The sequence below is a fragment of the Candidozyma auris genome, chromosome 2, assembly GCF_003013715.1.
Source record: "Candidozyma auris chromosome 2, complete sequence".
NCBI lineage: Eukaryota > Fungi > Ascomycota > Pichiomycetes > Serinales > Metschnikowiaceae > Candidozyma > Candidozyma auris.
In genome coordinates this window covers 1,172,043-1,192,105 of record NC_072813.1, presented here as the reverse complement: position 1 = coordinate 1,192,105, position 20,063 = coordinate 1,172,043, and the positions used below count along the sequence as shown (strand labels likewise).

Here is a 20,063-nt window from a genome sequence, read left to right as displayed (position 1 = left end):
TCCTATTAACCGCACCTGCTAAACCCTGACTCTTCAGATGCAATAAGCACGCCTGAGGAGACCCTTGGCAAAATCCAAACACCACCTTCTTCCTGATACAGCCTTCTTTCTTTCTTTCTTGCCTTGCCATTCGGTTGTATGCTTGTGCGCTCGCTACACCTACATTGGGAAAGAAGCACGGCTGCTAAACCCAATGGGCGCCTAGCCAGAACTCTCCGCCAGCGCCCGTGGACCCCGGGCTCAAACAATAAGCTTCACAAGAATCTCATCTCACGGGCCGTCGCCAGCGGCGACTTTCCCCACCAGCTAGACACTGTTGTTTAAGTTGGTCAGCAGAAGGCTGTTGATAAACGGCGCCAGAAGCCCGCCCAGAGCCCCAATTACATACCCATGTGGCTCCAGCGGCACCATTACCTCACAGGTCACAGGCCAATGAGAACCGAGGCAGTGGACACCATGTTGACGGCTTCTTTCGCTATTCCTGCTAGCAAACGTAAGGGCTCTACAGCACGCAGAGAACATTCTGCGTGATTTGCCAGTAGAGCGGCCCAACTGTCTAACGCCAGTGATGACGACATGGCCTAGGCCTCTGAAGCAGCGATGGCGACGTACACAGTCGACGTGTTGAAAACGTCACCCATTATGGAGCGGACCTCAAAGATGTGGCTTGGTTGTGGGTTGCAATTGGAGAGCATATTTCCGACAGTAAGGCTTTTGTCTGATAAGAGCAGGACGGCTTGGAGGAAACTGTTGAGTAGCTAGCATGATGTGCACACACAAGGCAACGACCTAATGAATACTAGTTGTTGAATTGAAAAATTGACGTTTGGCAGATTTGGTGGATTTATACTTTGCCCTCAATACTTTGGCTTCCTGAACCATTTGGTCCCACTGATCGGAACACCGTCAGCGATAAGTGTTTCTTTATTGGACCACGAGTCTCGTTCTGCGTAATTCACGGAACACCGACATCGACTCCGACCCGTGATTGGTGGTTTGATGACTACAAAATTAATAAAATTTGATGTTGGCGGGCCGCCTGAAGGAAAAGAAACGGTATCGCTGGAAGACCGAGAATGTTGGTGGAGTGCAAGAGGGTTCTAGGTCAACACTCGTGTTCGATGGTGAGTCCAGTAGTCTGTAAACGTAAGTTTACGATGACCATGAATGGGGTGGACGTACAGCAGCCTTTAGCATCCAAACCTTCTAAAATCACTACTACAATGAAGTAGTGGAAGAACGAAGACAAGGATTATCAAATATAGCCAGTACCAGGGACCAGTATTGGGGCAAGTGCATTTTGTTCAAGTTCCGGATAAAAGCATTAGAATCTAGTAGTTGTAGAAAGATTTCGAATATTTATTGGCAACACTAAAAGAGCAAATTGAAAGCTAGAGGTATATACGTGTATTGACAGTTGCCAAAAATAGGGAATTAAAAGTGTAGAGTACGCTGGAAAACAATCAGCTTATCCAATCGATTGCTACGGGGTAAAAGAACAACGCATGGATCAACAGCTAACAGAGTTGGACAATCATGAACACCAAAAAGGTGCAGGCCCTTTTAGATAGTAGGTATAGAGCAAGTGCGGTAGCTGTAGTAGTAGTAGTAGTAGTAGTAGTAGTAGTAGTAGTAGTAGTAGTAGTAGTAGTAGTAGTAGTAGTAGTAGTAGTAGTAGTAGTAGTAGTAACGAGTAACGACAAAAGTACACAGCCTGGCACTTAAAAATGCAAAAGGTTAATTTCTAAAATCGATTTACATAGCGTTGATTCTTGTCCAGATGACTTCCTAATCTGACAACATCTCCCCAAAAAGGCTGTCTAGAACTTGCTTTACACTATTGCCTCTAGGCTTAAGCCAAAGTTGTACTTCGCCCCATGTAATTCCGTGGACTGACCTACGCTGTAAATCCATCTCAACACTGGAGCGCCCGCCGCTCCCCTCTGTCAATGCTGGACCACACTTCTAACCATAGATCGATCCCACCAGATCGAGCCGGCGATCTGAGCCCCACAGAGTCACTACCACAGAAGTATTGTGCTGCCCTGGGCACATCGCACAAGTGCCTTTGTCAAGGGCTATTGTGAGTTTCTAACCGAACCGCGAGTCCCAAACAATGGATGCACCAAGCACGCCCATTCGATTGAAATAGGGACCACTTACGTAGAAGAAGATCACCTCTTAGGTGAAGGATCGTCGACTCCTATTTGTGTTTTGCATCAAAACATGAAAAGTTTATTCTACGTCGAAATATGGAAAGTTTCTTTTACAAATCTTCACCTCGCTTCTGCAACGAGCCTTCAGACTGTCTAGGTTGACTTATAAGCGTTGTGGGAAGGTTGAGGCACCGGGTCAAAAAGGTACATAAGGGGGTGACATCGGAACTCCGATGGAAGGAGTTTGAAGGAGGCGATGACTACATGTTTTCCAGAAGAAGCATCGGAATTGATGACACCAGTAAACGTATGGAAGCCAAAGCCATGCGACTAGACAGAGAAGAAGCTCTACTATGTGCAGAGAAGTGCATGTGAAAGGGATGGAGGGAGGTCACACCGAAGAAAAAAAAGGGTGGGTGTGCCCTGCAGGATTGTGTCATATCTGCACCAAGTTTTTATCTGCAGAACGAAGGAATGTGCAAGCGACGTGGCTTGACTCTTGCATCGGGGTGCATAATCATCGTCACAATAGACTTCCTGCACCATGCACGCGCCACAGGCTACATTGTACTAGCCACGGGCCGAAGCTGAGAAACACAAAATTCGGTAGGTTTTAGGTGCGCCACTTTCCAGTTATACCCTAGTGTGAGATATACAGAGCCCATTAACGTCTACTGTGAAGCAGGCCAGGTTTTTGCCTCTTTCAAATGGTTTCCTTCTCCCCTTCCTTCTCCCTCTCGGAACTCCGATCAAAGAGTGTTCACCAGCGGATGAATATAATTGTCCTTTGCAGCGGCTCATGCGCGAGGCTGCGATTGAAGAAAAGGTTAAGAGTTCCCATTATATATTTTTTGCCCACATTTTCCCCCATTTGTGTGGCCAGTATATCCGCTGTGTGCAGGCATGGTAGGTGACTTCACTGTGCTTCCCTGGCGTGTTTCTCTTTTCCCCGGGCATTGTGCAGTGCCCATCCACACCCAGTAGATAGTGGCCACTGGTGAAGAGTCAAGATACGAAGGCCAGGGAGGACGGAGCGAATTGTTCTGTGTTGTCAGCATCACCATCTCAAAAGTGCAATTTTTCCTTTTTTAACTTTTTTTCGTACTTTTCTCACTTTTTTATTTTTTTTCTTAGTACTCTTACACTTTCTCTTCGCTTAGCTTCTTTTGGGTGTCTTGCAACTACGTGGCTCCTACAAATGACACCTGGAACACCTCCATCTGTAATCTTCGACGCTACGCAATGTAGACGGGCCCCACGTGCTGTGTGTTTCAGTTGTAGCAGTGGTCCCCTCTTGCAGACTATACTGCCATCCAACGTTGCATCATCATGATTGCATGAACTACTTCACTTTTCCTTAAAATTAAGCTTCCGTTTCTCGGGCTGTAAACGCATCACATTTTCGTAACTCACTTGTGAACCTTCTGGCATTTACGGTGTTCTGCTCAGGCACACCTTAGGTTTAACTCTCCTTGGGGATGGCGGGTACCGCATATTCGAAACCTTAACAGCGGTGGCCTGCTTTTTCTCCGAAAAGCCACCACTCTAGTTCCCCCCCCTCCTCCCCCACATTTAAGTATCCTCCCACCAAAGGCAGCTCACTAGCGCTCGCCCACTACCACCCGCCCACATAGTCGCACATACAATCGCCTGATGTGCCTCTCCTATACTTGCACTAGTACTCCATCACCAACACCAACATGGAGCCACTAGTGGGTTTTGTTGGCTAGCCGCCTGATTTTCCAGATCCACTCGGCCATTGGTGGTAATACCTATTTAGTGATTGCTTGTGGCCTTTTGGTACCGATACCTTTTTAGGGACATGGTGCGCTTCGGAGTTCCGTCCTTGTTAGGCGGCCCGCCCAGCTCCATAAGGAGGGCACTGGCACTGACCCTTCTCTGGTGCACAAGGGACCTGTAAGACCATTACGTAAGTGGCACTTTTGAGTGAATAGATGGTGCTCTAGCTACGGGGAAAATGTGACGCCCAATTGGTCAATGGTCTTTTCTTGTCGAGAGATCCAAGTGAAGAATGTGTATGCATCGGGCTTGCTGAAGCTATGAAGATGCTTCTGTCACCTTTCAATCACCACTCTGCCAGGCTAACTACGAAATTGGGTGTTGTTTGGCCGTGAACCCCGTCTAGCATTACAGAGTCCAGAAGGCAGCACAAAAGAGCGCAACAGGTATGTTGAAGCTGCACTTTTCATTGACTTGGGACCAACAGAAACTGCAATAGGCTATATTGAGAATTGCAGCCAACAAGCGATCCTCTACTACGTCATGTTTGTGGCGATAGCGTCAGGAATCGGGCATCAGGCTGAAGAGACTACGTTGACAAAACCGGCACGATTGCATATACCCCCAATGGATACTTTTATGCCTTTGACTGGAAGTCCGTGCTGGGGGCCTACAAATATAGACATCGCGGAAGCACGGTTTCGTTATGAGGGCCAAACAGGACACGCAGGCAGCATGGAGAAAATAATATCAAAAGCGAAGCTGCCTAAATCCCCGGGCCAGGACTTGTCGTAACTGTCTCTGCTATATTCTGATTCTGGTGTTCTCCTCCAAATGTTCTCCTCCAAATGTTCTCCTCCACTCTTCTCCTCCATTCCTTTCCCTTGGCCGAGCTGCCCAATTTGGCAAAAGGTGCCGTGAAGCACTCGATGCGTATCAAAGCTTCGCTCTACTGTGTGGCAATGTCATGGATGCGACATATTTTCCTGGAGAATGTGGCTTGGTCTTTAAAAAAAGGAATAAAGGTAAGAAGCGCTTGAAGACGTTTGCATTTTGCATTCGTGACTGCTTTATGCTGAGAAGGAACCGCATTCGCCACACCTGCATATGCACCACGCAGTCCATGCACATTCCTGCGAATGAACGTGGCTAGTGCCGGATTCAGGGGCTGCTTAGATTACTTATCTGTACATAGAGAGTACCACGGGGTGGCCACCTCGGGGTGAGAAAAAAATGCAATGAAGACCATAGGATTTCACCAAGATTAGGGGTACTTTGAAATGTCATTTGTGCATCTATCTGCAGGCGGGGCGGTCGATCTTGTCCACGCACTGACCTCATCGGTGGCGAAGCACGTCACGTGATTAAGAAGTTCATGTCATGTGATTTGTATCATGTGCGCTCTGATCATGTGCTATATCACGTGTCTAGTCTCTCATCCTCACTCCACTACGTGGATTTACTGTTTCATCTCACACTACGCCCTTCCCACCTATCATGGACCTCGGAGTTCGGCATGCTGGCCACGGCCACGGCCACGGCGGAAGCCATTTTGTCAATGTCAAGTACGGCTACATAATCCTTGGCCTCTCCCTCGTCTATGCCGCCTACGTGTCTGTGGCTCGCTACCTCTATTTAAGAAAGTGGAACAAGCAGGCCAGAACGCCCACTGGGTTCCTTCGAGCAGCTGCCTTCGGCCACTTGGCCATCCACGTTATCGTTTGGATCCTAATTTTCACCGTTCTCTTGTTTATGAACGTTCATAATCTTTCCACGACGTATTCGATGGTGCTCAAACGTCTCGGAAGGCTAGCATACTGTCTAGTTCCATTAGACGCCGTTTTGGCGCTTCGTCCGGCTTTCCTCGGGCCCCACGCCTCGTACTTGCAGCATCTTGGCTTGCACAAGTGGCTTCTGCGATTGATCCTTGTGGCCGTTGTCGCTCATGGAATTGGTTATTCTGTCAAGTGGTTAATAGAGCACAGGTTCTGGAACCGCACGTTGGCTTGGAGAAACTTTCTCGGAGTGGTGCCCTTTTGGATGACGCTAGTGTTGTTGGTAGTGTCATTGAGACCGGTGCGCCGCAAGATCTACGGATTGTTCTACATTTGGCACAATGTCACTGTGTTTGCATTCACCGGGTTTATGCTTTGGCACGCGAGACCAGGTGTGACGGATATTTTGGTGTTGGCTTTCTTGCTTTATGGCATTCAGATCTTCCTACGCATTCGTTACACATTCAAGCTCGAGAAGGTCACCATTTTTGATACCGAGGAATCTCTGTTGCGCTTGGTCAGGCTCCAGAAACCGCCCAATTACCCAGTAGAATGGGTCCCGGGTTCACATTTGCGTTTCTCGTGGCGCCTCACAAATTGGCGCTACTGGGTATGGCCCTCGCATCCTTTCTCGATCTGTTCTTTGCCAAATGACTCTACGGTCGATTTGGTAGTCAAAAAAGGGCTTAGGTTCGAGATATTCCTGTCGCTAGAGTACTCAATGACAAGTCCCTACTCACTGGTTCCGCCTCCTTTGTTTGATACCGCAGACAACGTGCATGTCATTTGCGGGGGCTCAGGTATTTCCTTGGGAGTGCCAGTGTACAGATACTTTAAAAAGAATTCTTCAGTGCTTGCGAATATGACGTGGTGTGTTCGTAACGCCAGCGACACATTTGTGCTTTCTGAGCTTGGCATTTCTCATCCAGTCGACGTTTTTGTTACGAAAGGGGAGCTGAGCTCAACCATGTTTGTTAACAACGGCAGTGAGGAAGACTATGGCCTCTTGAACTCCAAAGGTGATGACTTGGAGCTCGAGTCGTTGAACTTGGAAGAAACAGACTCTACCAACCCGTTTGCTGATGAGTCCAAAAAGCTGCAAGATGTTGTAAACTTCAAAAGGGGCAGGCCCCTCTTTGACGAAATTTTCAGCCAATTTAGAGAAACTGATGAACCTAGGAACAAGTGGATTGTGGTGTGTGGCCCTTCTTCGCTCATAAACACAGTGAAGAAGTGGGGCAAGCTTCATCAGGTGCAAGTCTTTGAAGAAGTGTACGATATGTAATATAGACCTATAAAATCAGAATCAATATATGCAAATATAAAGCATTTAGTTGTTTAATATTCCATCGCTACAAAAAGTACACTTGAGTGAGCAAAAAAAGAGCTCGCACTCAGGTTCGAACTAAGGACCAACAGATTTGCAATCTGCTGCGCTACCACTGCGCCATACGAGCTTTTCTGGAAACATTTCGAGTCAATATGAGTCATATCCGGCATAAGGGAGTGCGTTCTCTTTTTGTATGAAAGATACATAACTCTAATATATTACCTAACAGCTTTATATAAGTCCGTCTACGCTTTTCTATCATCAATCAATTTTTTGAGTCTCAATCATCGCTCTGAACTTATTAGCACATCGCAACTTTCGCACCCAAGACACATCCTTATCATCACGTCCTTTCTACTTTACCAAGAAAGTACAACTTCACCCATTCGCTACTCCCTTCATGATATGTCAATTCTCGACCCTTCAATCCCGCCAGCCAAGCTCAATGCTTCACCGCTGCCGCTGAAATTCACCTTAAACGATCTACACATCCTCCAGGACGTTCTGCTGGCCTACAAGCTGCCCTTAGCAGTCATTGCCCATGTGGACTTGAACGCCTTCTATGCTCAATGTGAACAGCTACGTTTGGGCAAATCTATTGACGACCCTGTGGTATGTGCCCAGTGGCAATCGTTGATTGCGGTTTCGTACGCCGCTAGGAAGTATGGCATTGGACGTATGGACACTCTCCAGTCAGCGTTGGAGAAATGCCCTGGACTCGTAGTTGGCCACGCTGCTGTATTTAAGAAGGGAGATACGCATTGGCAGTATTTGAAGGAAGCACCGGATCAGGGAATCCACAAAGTGTCGTTGGACCCATATAGAAGGGAGCTGAGAAAGATCTTCAAGGTGATGCTGCGAGAGTGTGACTCTGCAGAAAAGGCCAGTGTGGATGAGTGTTACCTTGACATGTCCAGGTTGGTACTTGGGGAGGCCAGGAAACGATTCCCTGTTTTGGACAGTGTATTTGAGAAACCTGCAAACTCCTCAGAGAAGCTACCGCAGGTCCCTGGCGCTGACGATCCAGGCTACGACGGGCTCAGCTGGACTGGCCGAATATATGAGACAGAAGATGAAGCAAAAGTAGCAGAATTGGATCAACACTCTCAGGGTTCCTCCAAAAGAGACAATTGCAGAATCCCTCCGAACATAGCCGACTGGGATGATCTTTTCATGTTGATAGGAAGCATGCATTTGTACCGAATCCGAAAATGCGTGTATGACGAATTATCATTCACCACTTCTGGTGGACTCTCGAATACAAAGACTATAGCTAAGCTCGCGGGCGGGTTCAACAAGCCGGATTTCCAGACAGTTATACGGCCATCGCTGATCTACAATTTCCTCAAGAATTTCGAACTTGCAGATTTTACACTTATGGGTGGTAAGGCTGGAGAAGTCATCGTGGAGAAGCTCGGTGTGCCTCCAGAGCAGAACTCTATCACATATATACGAGATAATTACACTTTGGACGAAATCAAAAAGATGATGCCTTCGGACGAACTGCTCATGGAAAAAGTCTACGAATTGGTGAGAGGTATCAACAAGCAGGAGATGAAGCCTCGAACAGTGGTGAAGTCAATGATGTCTCGTAAAAATTTTCTTCCTCGAAGACCGGTCAAGACCATGGCTGACGCTTACGACTGGATCAAAGTTTACATTGGTGACTTGTATGGTCGACTCATTGAGCTTGACGACGAGAACATGAACCTCTCTATGCTGCAAACAGGAGAGGACAAGAACAAAAGGTATATCTACAGGCCCCGTACCGTTAGCGTTCAAATTACTACCCAGCTGTGGCTGAAGCATTCTAGACAGACGCTGTTTCCTGTGTTGAAATCTCTAGATAGGCTTCGGCATGCTTTGGAAGCAACTGGTTTCAAGCTACTTGCTGAGCTCTTAGATGGCACCAAGGCTGCGGATATGAACCCCGATATCAATTTCAAAGAGCTTAGACTCAACGACAAGCATGATCTCTCCAAGATTGATATCCCATCCCTTGCAAACATGGGCCTTGTTATCACAAACTTTGTGAAAACGTCCGACGCAAACCTTATTGATTCCTATGGCGCAGGGTCTGACAATGCGGAGATCTCTACACAAGAGGCAATAAAGCTAGCATTTGAAAAAGCGCAAGAGTATGAGCGTAAAAGTCCACCAAAATATAGTGAGCCACAAACAAAACCAAAGCACAAGCAGGATTTGTCTTACGTGAGGAAGCTTTTTGAGGATTACCACAACGAAGCCACTAAACAGCCTGAACCGAAGGAGATCAAACCGGCTAAGCCAGTGGCTCAATTTAAGGAAGATAAGGAGTATGTGAAGAAGCTTTTTAGTGAGTTTGAGCTGTCAAGTCCTTCTCCAGTCGCCGTTCAAATTGATACGAAAAATCTGGTGAGTCTACCTTCGCGATCCAAATCACCGGAAGCAGCATCAAAACCAAAACAGACCGATTCTCTTTTGAAAGAACTCATAAAGAAGCAATATTGCTCGCTTTGCAACATCCCGGTGCAAGATGTTTTTGAACACAAAGACTATCATGTTGCCCTTGATCTATCACTGAAACTCAACGGCGGTGCCAGTCCAGTAAAACCTCCCAAGACAGGCACGAGATCCTCGCTGACGTCACCCAAAAAATCCAAGCCTCGAGGAAACAAGAAACAAAAGCTTGATAAAGGACAAACTCGTTTGCCCTTTTAATATATTTATTCGTATTGGCTGCTGGTACTGGTACCTTTTCGCAGCCATTCCCACCCACTCCACGTAGTGACAAAGCCGATGAAACAGAAAGGAAGAAAAATTTCAGGAATATTCCGCTTGAATTTTCTCCAATGGCAAAACGTTTTTTTTCTTTCCTTTAGATTTCAATCTTTCTTCCTTCTTTCGTTCTGTCTTCCTCAGGGCCTTCCCCAGGTCGTCTCTGCCATCTGCAGTACACTTTGCCAAAGACCTCGGACTAAGTTGATATATTCTTCTCTCGAAACTGACATCTCGACGTTGATCTACTTCGCTTCCCGTTATGTCTAAAGCCAACGAAAATGCTTTGCCGTTTGCAGATGCGGCCACAATAGGTATGTTAATTTGCTTTAAGTAAACCGTGTTGCCAATTTTCATAGTGTGGGGTACTAACTAAATCCAGTCAGAGCAAACCAAAAGGATAGTTATTTCGAGAACCTGCTCAGAGCACAAGTTACGGATGCGTTACATATATTCAAGGGACAGAAATTCGTCAACATGCACCCGGAAGAAATCGGGGTGGCGACAAAACTGTTGTACTTCTTCCTCACGACATTGATTGGTGCGAGAACTCTAGGTGAAGAGTATGTGGATCTCATGTATGTCAATCGCTCTGGAAGAAGGCTTCCTCGATTTATTCCCAGATTAGGTTTTATTTTGCTGTATGCGTTGTTGCCGTATGTGGTGACAAGAATTGTGAAAAAACTCAAGGCAAGGCACAGTGCGGTTGAATCCAAGGATGAGAGTTGGTACAAAAAGATTCTTACTTCGTACCCAAAGCTTCTTGATACAATCATTAACATTCATGTGGCCATATTCTATTTTGAAGGCTCTTTTTACTCGATTTCCAAGCGTATATTTGGCCTTAGGTACGTGTTTGGCCACAACAAGGACCCTAAGAAACTTGCCAGAACAGGCAATTATTCAGCGCTCGGAGTGATTATCTTGCTTCAATTCGCCATTAAGGTATTGATAAAACTTAAAGAATACTCCGACGAGAACAGCAAGACAGAGGAAGAGAAAAATATGGATAGGGCGGAGGCCAACTCGTACGATACATTCCGCAAATTGCAACAGCTCGAGACGTTAAGAGAACATTTTGATGATGATATCGACGATAAAGTCAATATTGACTTGAGCAACCCAAACGAGTTACCCTACCTTCCTGAGAGTGCAAGAAGCTGCATGCTCTGTCTTTCGCCAATGGTGAATCCTTGCGCTGCCAATTGCGGCCACATGTTCTGCTGGGACTGTATTGTTGACTGGACCCGCCAGCATCCGGAGTGTCCCTTATGCAGACAGGTTTGTTTGGAGCAGAACTTGTTGCCATTGCGATAGACACCTTCATGGATTTCGACAGCCAACGACAGTATAGTTTAGTTAGCATCATGACGCCAAGGTCTGACGATGCTTCATGCCCCATAATCATTATATGGCAGCTCTTCACGGCGTGTCAGATATTAGAAGGTTTTTTCCAAAGATATTAATAACACCATACTTTGAGGAACCCTGCCACACAGTCTAATTTATCATTTTATGGGCATGTCTTGCAGAACTTGAACCATATAACACATAGGTAGCATTCTAAGACCTTTTACTTTAGAGATCTCGGTTCCAGAACAGATATGTTCAGCTTGCAAGCTCTAGGTTGCCACTTTGACGTTATTTTGCAGCCTCAAGGGTGCCACTTTGAAGGTATCCACACGGAGGCTTAGCCGCCATAAGATGAAATCTAATCATAGGGCAGCACAAACAAATGGATTATTGCTTATAATACTGTAAATTTACGCAAATTTTTCGTTTTCAGGTCCATTTTAAGCTCATTCGCAGTCCGATTCACCCATCGACCGGTTGTTCCAATGCAAATTTCCTGCACCCAGTTTCGTGAACATCAACATATCGAGAAGAGAAAATCAACGTGCCAAAAATACCTAAAGTTAAATTCCATACATCCTCGCTTGGCAATGAGCTTTCCGCTCGAGCACACCCGTGGATACGAACAAGATCGTGTGGAGTTCACCGTGGGTGATGATACCTATCACAACACTTACAAACCGCAGAAAAAGCTGTGGCTATCGGGCCCAAAGAGGATCTTGAGCGGCATTGCAGAAGACATCCTGGACGTGATTGTGACACACAAAAAGTTCATGCTATGTGCTGCTGTCTTCTTGTTCCTATCCTTCTTCACCCTGATGCCTTACGTGCCACATTTGTTCCACAATGGTGACCCAAAAGTGGTGATCATTCTAGCCGCCAATGAAGGTGGTGGTGTTTTTAAATGGAAAGGACCACAGGAATGGTCCGTTGAGCGTTCGTCAATTGCAAATAAAAAGGCATATGCTAAAAGACATGGTTACGGGCTCACGATCAAGGATATGACGCTGAAAAAGCGCTACTCACACGAGTGGAGAGAGCTGTGGGAAAAAGTGGATTTGATGAAACAAGCCATGAGACAGTTCCCTAATACGGAATGGTTTTGGTGGCTAGATCTACACACATACATCATGGAACCTCACAAGTCTTTGGAACTGCATCTTCTAAACAAATTGGACAACATCACCTATCGCACCTTGGATACGTTCAACCCAATAAACTTGAAAGTGCCTTTGCCGCTTGTGGATTACACGGCTCCCATCGATATGGTTGTTACACAAGATTGCGGTGGGTTCAACTTGGGCTCGTTCCTCTTGAGAAGATCAGAATGGACCGATATGCTTCTAGATATTTGGTGGGATCCCGCCATGTACGAGCAGATGCACATGCAATGGGAGCATAAGGAACAAGACTCTTTGGAAACACTTTACGAGAGCCAGCCATGGATTAGAGAGAGAGTTGGCTTTGTGCCGTTACGCACCATTAATGCTTTTCCACCCGGCGCTTGTGCTGACAAAGCTGACGATCCACAATATTTTTATCATCGCGGTGATTTTCTTATTAATATGGCTGGCTGCGAATTTGGGAGAGACTGCTGGGGAGAGATGGAGCATTACAAAGCGCTTTCAGAAAGCTACAAAAGTGGTGGAGGATATGGTAGAAGCGAAAAAAAATCTACGCCATTTGCAACGAGAGTCATAGCTTCAATCCCAAATCTACGAGAAGGAGGGAAATAGTAATACCACATGCATCTATTTCTCTTTTTACTTTAATTTTTTTTTTTTTCCGTTGCTTTCCTTTTCGAGAGCAGCAACCTTAAAAAAATAGAAATCGGAATAAGGCAAGCCCAAAGTACACCTTGGCGTCTGTGAATGTGTGTTGCTGGTGACGCTTTTGAATTGCAGCTGTCTAGCCGAGAGATAAATAGCGGGCATTCATAATGTGTCGGAGTATCAACTCCACTAGTGACCTCCTGAACTTGGTTATGAATCACTTGCGCTTTTCAAGCGCTTCATGAGTTGATGAAATCGCTTGGTGCCTGTATTGTTATGCGAGCCATCATAACCAAATGCGTTTGACGGCGTGGGTTTGAGTTATGGTTTTGAGTTTCGATGCGGTTTGAAGCGAGACACGGGCCCCTAAACCCGTAGGAGCGTCTATTCTAATGCAGGGCGGCCGTTTTGTCCAGGCCACATGGTGCCTCGAGGAGCTACAAGGATCGATCAGCTTGGTTTGTTGGTAGATGGAAATACTCCAAACTCGGCATATCCTAAAGGGAACGTTTCAGCCTCGCGTGCCTCTCTGATTTTGAACTGCTGCAGGGTTTGCTGCTAGTGCTTCGAATATGGACATGAGCAACTCACACGGTTTCAAGCAAGAGAGGGAGTGGGAGGAGAGTTACTCTGTAAATAATTAGGAGGCCGAGGATATTATTCCTGTCCTCGTGTGAAGCGGTTACCTCATTGAGTTTTCACGATTTTAAATTTTTAAGGTTGGAGTTACGGGCACCGAACCATCTCGCACATAACCCGAGTTTTAAGTCTGCTTGTATGTCTTTATCCTGTCGAGATTGACATCATCTCAGGTGCTGAACGTTCGAAACACGCAATTCCGAGCTTTCTGGAAGTTAGCCCTCATTTACAGTTGCTGCTGCCTTGTGTACTGGAAGAGTAGTGCCTACATGTTTGTGGAAGTATTGGATTTTTATCAGTGACGTTGTTTCACACAACGAGCCATGTAAAAAGAGCTAGATGAGTTTCAAGGTTTCAAGGCGATGCATCTGTTTCCATGATGGAGGCCTATTTCAACATAAATCATCTCGGTTATTATAGAAAGCAAAGAGCATACCTAGGTCGCACAAATCACTTCACGATGTCTTGTTCAATTGCCATGCTTGACAGACTCTTCATGGACAAAAACATCACCACAGGCTCATGAAGATTCTCTTCATCGAACTCAGCTTTCGAGGAAGATCGAAACTTTTGTAGGAGCTAACTGCTTCGCTCACCAAGACAATATCAAGTCTCATGAATGCACAATTTAAAAGAGTCATGACAGATTAGAAATCAATACCAAATGGCTTTTAGGATCCGTAATATACATTGCTTTTTTTTTCTACATATTCAATGGGCCTGGTTTATTGACTACCTTGTAGCTTTTGCAGCCAGCCGCGATTCGCGTTCAATACACGCAAGGCATATCGTGGGAGAAGAGTAAGTACACTGAATTTGGATACGACTCAAATCATACAACCAACCCTTTGATTTGGTGAATGAGCTCATGACTTTTCTATCATTTAATGGCCCGAATTACGTTGGTTTTCTTCGAGAATCAGTCAGTACTGTCAACTTTTGTCACGTGACTCTCCTGCACGTTTCTTCATGTCAAACTTTCAGCTCTAAAGCTCCATTTAACTAATACAGCTATCTACCGATCTTTCAATGTCAAATTTCTGGTTCAAAGACGACGCCTTTCTGGCGCCCGGCCAGCTGAATGACTCTGATATGGTCGGCCCGATTTTCGACGAGCCTCTTCCAGGCTCTGTGGCTATGGCTCAACAAAACCAGCAAAAACAACCTGGAAACCAGCACAGTGGACCTGATGCTGATATGTTTGCCCCAGGAGACATGGGGCTCGGAGAATTTGGACTTCAAAAACAAGGAAACCCGCTGGACAATAAACTGCCTCAGATGTTCATGCGAAACGATGGAGGTATGGTGGGCCAACACCAGTCCCTTGATGCGGGCCAAGGAAACAGTGGGTCTCAGCAGCTCGATAGACAAAAACAAGAACAGCTTTTAAAAATGAGACAGCAGATTATGCACCAGCAGATGGTACACAACCAACAGAAGGCTCAGCATCGCCAGCAGCCTGAACTAGCAGGGGCACGAAGCTCACCGCACATGAACATCAATAATGGGGAAAACCCTATGCTAGGTGCGGGCATGGCTGGACCAGGCGGTATGGGCGGAGGAGGTAGTGTGCCTCAGAGTTTATCTCAGAACTTGAATCAGAATTTCATGAATAGCGGTGGCATGGGCAATCTCAATATGCATGGAGGTGGCCCTGGTGGGGGTCCTGGTGGCATGGGTGGGCCCCAAGGGCCTGGCAACTTGCAATTCATGGGCAACCAAATGAACAGGGTAGACTCTCCTCATGGGCTGATCCAACAAGGTGGAAATGCTGCCTCTGCTAAGCAAGGAATGGGCAACCTCGAAGGAATGATGCCTCAGGGCGGGCCCCAGGGCATGAATTTGGGCAGGAATCAGAGCGCCAATCAGAACCTTTCACAGAACGTTAACCAGATGAGGGGCGCCGATAGTTTTGAGGGTAGCCCTCAAATGGGCCAGTTCGGGGGTAATAACCCAGCCATGGCTGGTCAGCAAGGCCCTGGTCCTAACAAAAACTTCGTGGGTCAGCGTATGGCAGGTGCACCCACGCCAGGCTCAGAGAGTGGGTTTCAGGGAAACAGTGGTGGTCCTCCTAAGCTAACTCAATCTCAATTTGCCCTGTTACAGTATGAGCTGTTGCAAATGTCCCTCGCTGATTACATGAACCGTCGCAACACACCCATCACTCAGGCACCAGTGGTGAACAATAAGAAAATCAACTTGTTGATCCTCCATCTTTTGACGAGAAAGATTGGTGGTTTTCATGCCGTTCTCAGGCATCTTCAGACCTTGAATCAGCCTTCGGCACAAGTCACAGACTGGACGAACGTTTGCAGGAAATTGGGCCTTCTAGATGGCATAGATATTCAAAGCAACATCATCGCCAAGCAACAGATTGAAAAACTGGTTGGTACGGTGTACTTGCAGTATATTCTTCCCTACGAACAGTATGATGCTACTGAGGAGGGCCGTAAAGATCTTCATGCTCGCCGTATTCAGTTCCAAAGACAATTGTATCTCCGTTTCCAGCAACAACAGCAACAGCTACAGAGACAGCAGCAGCATAGCCAAGCTTCAGGACAGAATCTTATGAATCAGAATCGGCAGCAAAGTCAGCCACAGCAACAAGAAGATCTTGTGCAGAAACAGCAGCAAAATTTCCAACAACAAAATAGAAATTCTCCACTTGTGAATCAGTTTCAATCTGCCCAATCCCCTCACACCGGCGCTATGCCTACTCCAAGTATTGCACAAGGCAACAAAATCTCACAGCCCGAACCACTCGATGCTAGCCAACCTAGTTCTGTTCCTGGTAGCCTTCAGAGAAAATCATCTCAAGCGAGTCGATCGAATCATGGTTCCCCCGCAGCACTTCAATCGCCTTATCTTCAACAGCAGGGAGCTTATCGCTCTGGAAGTGTGACGCAGCGTCTGGCTTCTGTACAGCTGAGACATGAGGCATCCACTACACCAAGAAGACTGGTCGTCGCTACAGGTGAAGAATTAGTGGAAGGAGATCCCAATACTATTCGAAAATACGTTCCTATTAAGGAGAGCACCGATACCCACGGTAGTATCAAACTCAAGAATATCTCGGACATTTCCGCAGAAATCGAATTAACAAAGCCAGTCTATCTTTTTGCACCTGAATTAGGCTCTTTGAACATTCATGCACTAACCATGTCGCTAAAGAATTACCTGATTTCGAATCCTGGTGAAATATATTCCGCTCTCAATACTTTGCTTGTGACAACCACGGATGCCAATTGCCAATTCAAAGTTTCGGACGCTCCAGAATTGCTAGACGCTTTGATTAATGCCGGGCTCAAAATTTTGTCTCATGTGCAAAAGGCACAAACATCTGAAGATCTTTATCAGGATGTGAAATTGCGTCCATCTGGTCCGATTGAAGCGGTCTTCGAAAAGTATGTGAAGGAAGATGAGATGAATGGCGAAGACATTGTGTATAACGTCGATTCGTTGACAGCAGAATTGGTAGAGGACGACGATTCCGATATCGAAGTTGATGACATCTTCTCTCCAGAGTTTCGTGAAACTGAGCTGCCCGAGTCATCATCTGAATCTCCTAGCTATAGCACTTTAGAGATGCCTGACTTCCTCACCGGATTACTAAAATTTAGGGAAGAAAATAAGCACTATTTCAGCAAAATTCAGACGAAAAGTGCTACCGATACGAGAATATTCTTCGTTGATTTGATGATAACGGTAACCATGACCTTGAGAAACTTATCATTCACAGGAGACAGCAGGGCACTTATGGCTTCCAATCGCCTCTTCCGTGATTTGATCTTCAAGACGATAAAGGCTGTTGCTGTTAATCCTGCTGCTTTTGTTTTCCAACGTAAGAGGTTTTGCTTATTGAAGGATTGTCTCGTTATGCTTGATCAGATTGCCTTCCATATGGAACTTGAAAGCTTGGAGGAGGCATTTTTGACCTACTTGCTTGTGAGTGCATTTGCGCCTAAGCTTGATGAACACGAAGACGATCCGAACAGAAGATTCGATATCCCTGGGGCACAAGTCGACATTCACACGTATTTGCCATACGGCGTTGATACCTTCGCCAAGCTACTTGTAAGAGAACCTAAGAGCCGTGCATTCCTTCAAGCTGTTCTCACGGGCTCTTTGAATGTGACTTCCTCCGCTGAGCACCCTAGCGCCAGATCTGTCACCGTCACCCCTGAGGATCATCATGAGACCAAAAAATTGGCATTGGCTTATCTCAAAGGAGACCAACATGCCCTAAAATCCGGTCGCTTGCTTACAAGAGCTTTCAAGCTCATGATGAGTACGGTTCCATTTACCGTGAGCGGTATTGAGTTCACTCGTTTTGCATTACAAAGGTCTACTACAACGTTGCAGGCTCTTTTTGGCGTGAAGCTCATAATCGACTTAATTCCGTCGGAGGACGTCAATGCACACCTTCACAACCTTCCCTTGTGGTGGCTCGCTGGTAACATTCAGATGCTCTTGTTTAATTTTACCAAAAACACTTTATCGCTTATCACGGAGTCTGTCAAATTTCCCAGACACACGCAGGAGCATAAGATCTTATCTTGTGTTGGAACTCGCTCTCTTACAGTTGTCAATAGCTTATTGGGAAGAGCTGTGACGATGAAAAAATCCTTGGAGAATGGAGAATTAGATGACTCGCCAGAGAAGGACGAGATCAAAGGTGCCATTCACAAAGTGGAATCTTTATACAGAGTTCAGCCAGAGAGTGAATTTGTACTCAACACTCTTCTCGCTGCATCAATTGATCCAGATGTTGCTCAAGAGGTTGTGAGACTCCATGGATTACTTGACCATTTCCAGTAAGCAGCCTATAATCGTCTCCCATATAAGCAGACTGTTGTATGCACTGATAAGCTGGTGCGGAGCGTTAGCGACTGATCTAACGGAATTTTTGACAAGGCTGCACCTGTACCTCGCACTATCTACAATGGAACTGGCTGCTAAAACTGGCAAAAGTATGCGACATCGATAAGGGTTATTAAAAACAACATGTCTTTTATTTAAGGGTCCTCTTCCGTTGGATTTCGGTCATTTGAATCAAGGAAGAATCGCAATTAGCACGATGGCAACAGCACAGATTTCCAAACCTGCTCCTCCCCCTATCGACGACTCAAAAGAGACCCTTTTGCCTGGCGAGCACACTCTTCCAGCATCATGGTGGACTTCAGAGAAGGTGTTCGAATTGGAAAAGAGGGCTATCTTCAATAAGTCTTGGTTGTTTTGTATTCACGAGTCAAGATTCAAGAAAGCTGGTGACTATTACACCTTCAACTTCACTGGGATCAATTTCTTCATTATCAAGTCTAAAACTGATGGGAAGTTGAGAGCTTTCCATAACGTCTGTCGTCATCGTGCCTATCCCGTTGTTCAGAAGGAAAAAGGTAGCTCTACTGTTGTTGGCTGTAAATACCACGGATGGAGTTACAATTCCGATGGAATGTTGACTAAGGCACCTAAGTTTGAAAACGTGGAGGGTTTTGACAAGAAAGAGAACTCTTTGTTTCCAATCAAAACCCATGTCACTCCTCAAGGGTTGGTTTTTGTCAACTTCTGCAACGACCCCGAACAGTTCATAGAGTTTGAAGACTTTTACAGTGGTCTCACGAAGGAGTTGGACGAGTTTGATTTCTCTGATTATGAGTACCACATGTCGTATGAGTTGGATGGCCTGTTCAACTGGAAGACATTAATGGACGGTTACCAAGAATGCTACCACTGTCCTACTGCACACCCTGGCTTGAATGCTGCATTCAGAATGGAAACATACAAGGTTGTCCCAAAGAACAGATACTGCCGCCACTACGCAGAGATCGTGAGAAACGAAAATGTGGAACCTAAAGAGAAGACTCAGGAGGGTTCTTGGTTTGGGTTTGGGAAGAAAAAGGCTGAACCTAAGAAGGAGACCAAGAAAAACGTGGGCGGTGAATTCAATGGTTTGTGGGTATACTTGTACCCTACGAACGGTGTGAACTGCTACTCTCCTGCGTGGTACTCCATCAGAGTGCTTCCCATAACAGCTACCAAGACGATTTTGCAATACGACATTTACACGAAAAAGGGTATCTCAGAGGAGGAGAAGACGGAATTCGTTGATTTCTTGCAGTTGGTGGAGTTGGAAGATTTCAACTTGTGCCAATTGACGCAGAAGAACTTGAACCAGGGAATCTACTCGTCCGGGTACTTGCACCCAGTGAAAGAAAGAGGGGTGTTGCACTACCAAGGGCTTGTGAGAGATATGGTGAAAGAACATTTCGCTCTTGAGGAAGAGAGAGGAGGCCTTGTTAACCCGGCGAAGTTGGCGTGTGCCACGAACGACAGTGTGAAGGAGTTGGATGATCTTTGCAACAGAATTGAGTGTGGCAGTGGAAACAAGGAAGTGGAGTGGTGAGGCCGAACAACTAACTCTTTTCGTTGTTGGCCTGTCAGGAACAAGCAAAGAACAGCTCAAAGATCGATAGTTTGACAGTAGATTGAGGATATGTGTGATGGTTGAATGAATAGATTGTCTTGTATGAGGAGTGTTGTA

General features: G+C 46.0%; 6 protein-coding genes and 1 non-coding gene across 7 annotated transcripts; 6 read left to right on the top strand and 1 right to left on the bottom strand. All coding sequences in view use genetic code 12, as the record gives it.

Moving 5' to 3' along the window:
• Positions 1–5,393: 5,393 nt before the first annotated feature.
• CJI96_0002013 (putative metalloreductase) lies at positions 5,394–6,956 on the top strand (the record flags this gene model as incomplete). Its single annotated transcript, XM_029035515.2, has 1 exon — positions 5,394–6,956. One exon carries the CDS (start codon positions 5,394–5,396, stop codon positions 6,954–6,956), a length of 1,563 nt encoding a protein of 520 aa, XP_028890757.1.
• Positions 6,957–7,056: 100 nt separating this feature from the next.
• On the bottom strand, positions 7,057–7,128 carry CJI96_0002012. Its single transcript has one exon. It is a non-coding gene; the product is annotated as a tRNA-Cys (tRNA).
• Positions 7,129–7,406: 278 nt separating this feature from the next.
• RAD32 (DNA-directed DNA polymerase eta) lies at positions 7,407–9,701 on the top strand (the record flags this gene model as incomplete). Its single annotated transcript, XM_029035516.2, has 1 exon — positions 7,407–9,701. The coding sequence occupies one exon, from the start codon at positions 7,407–7,409 to the stop codon at positions 9,699–9,701; it is 2,295 nt and encodes a 764-aa protein (XP_028890758.2).
• A 319-nt stretch (positions 9,702–10,020) lies between these two features.
• Positions 10,021–11,075, top strand: CJI96_0002010 (ubiquitin-protein ligase peroxin 10; the record flags this gene model as incomplete). Its single annotated transcript, XM_029035517.2, has 2 exons — positions 10,021–10,072; positions 10,141–11,075. The coding sequence occupies 2 exons, from the start codon at positions 10,021–10,023 to the stop codon at positions 11,073–11,075; spliced, it is 987 nt and encodes a 328-aa protein (XP_028890759.1).
• A 626-nt stretch (positions 11,076–11,701) lies between these two features.
• MNN10 (alpha-1,6-mannosyltransferase) lies at positions 11,702–12,847 on the top strand (the record flags this gene model as incomplete). The annotated part of the gene is made up of 1 exon (XM_029035518.2): positions 11,702–12,847. One exon carries the CDS (start codon positions 11,702–11,704, stop codon positions 12,845–12,847), a length of 1,146 nt encoding a protein of 381 aa, XP_028890760.2.
• Positions 12,848–14,551: 1,704 nt separating this feature from the next.
• On the top strand, positions 14,552–18,340 carry SWI1 (Swi1p; the record flags this gene model as incomplete). The annotated part of the gene is made up of 1 exon (XM_054702073.1): positions 14,552–18,340. The coding sequence occupies one exon, from the start codon at positions 14,552–14,554 to the stop codon at positions 18,338–18,340; it is 3,789 nt and encodes a 1,262-aa protein (XP_054558048.1).
• Positions 18,341–18,599: 259 nt separating this feature from the next.
• Positions 18,600–19,925, top strand: CJI96_0002007 (uncharacterized protein; the record flags this gene model as incomplete). Its single annotated transcript, XM_029035520.2, has 1 exon — positions 18,600–19,925. One exon carries the CDS (start codon positions 18,600–18,602, stop codon positions 19,923–19,925), a length of 1,326 nt encoding a protein of 441 aa, XP_028890762.2.
• Between the last annotated feature and the right edge of the window lie 138 nt (positions 19,926–20,063).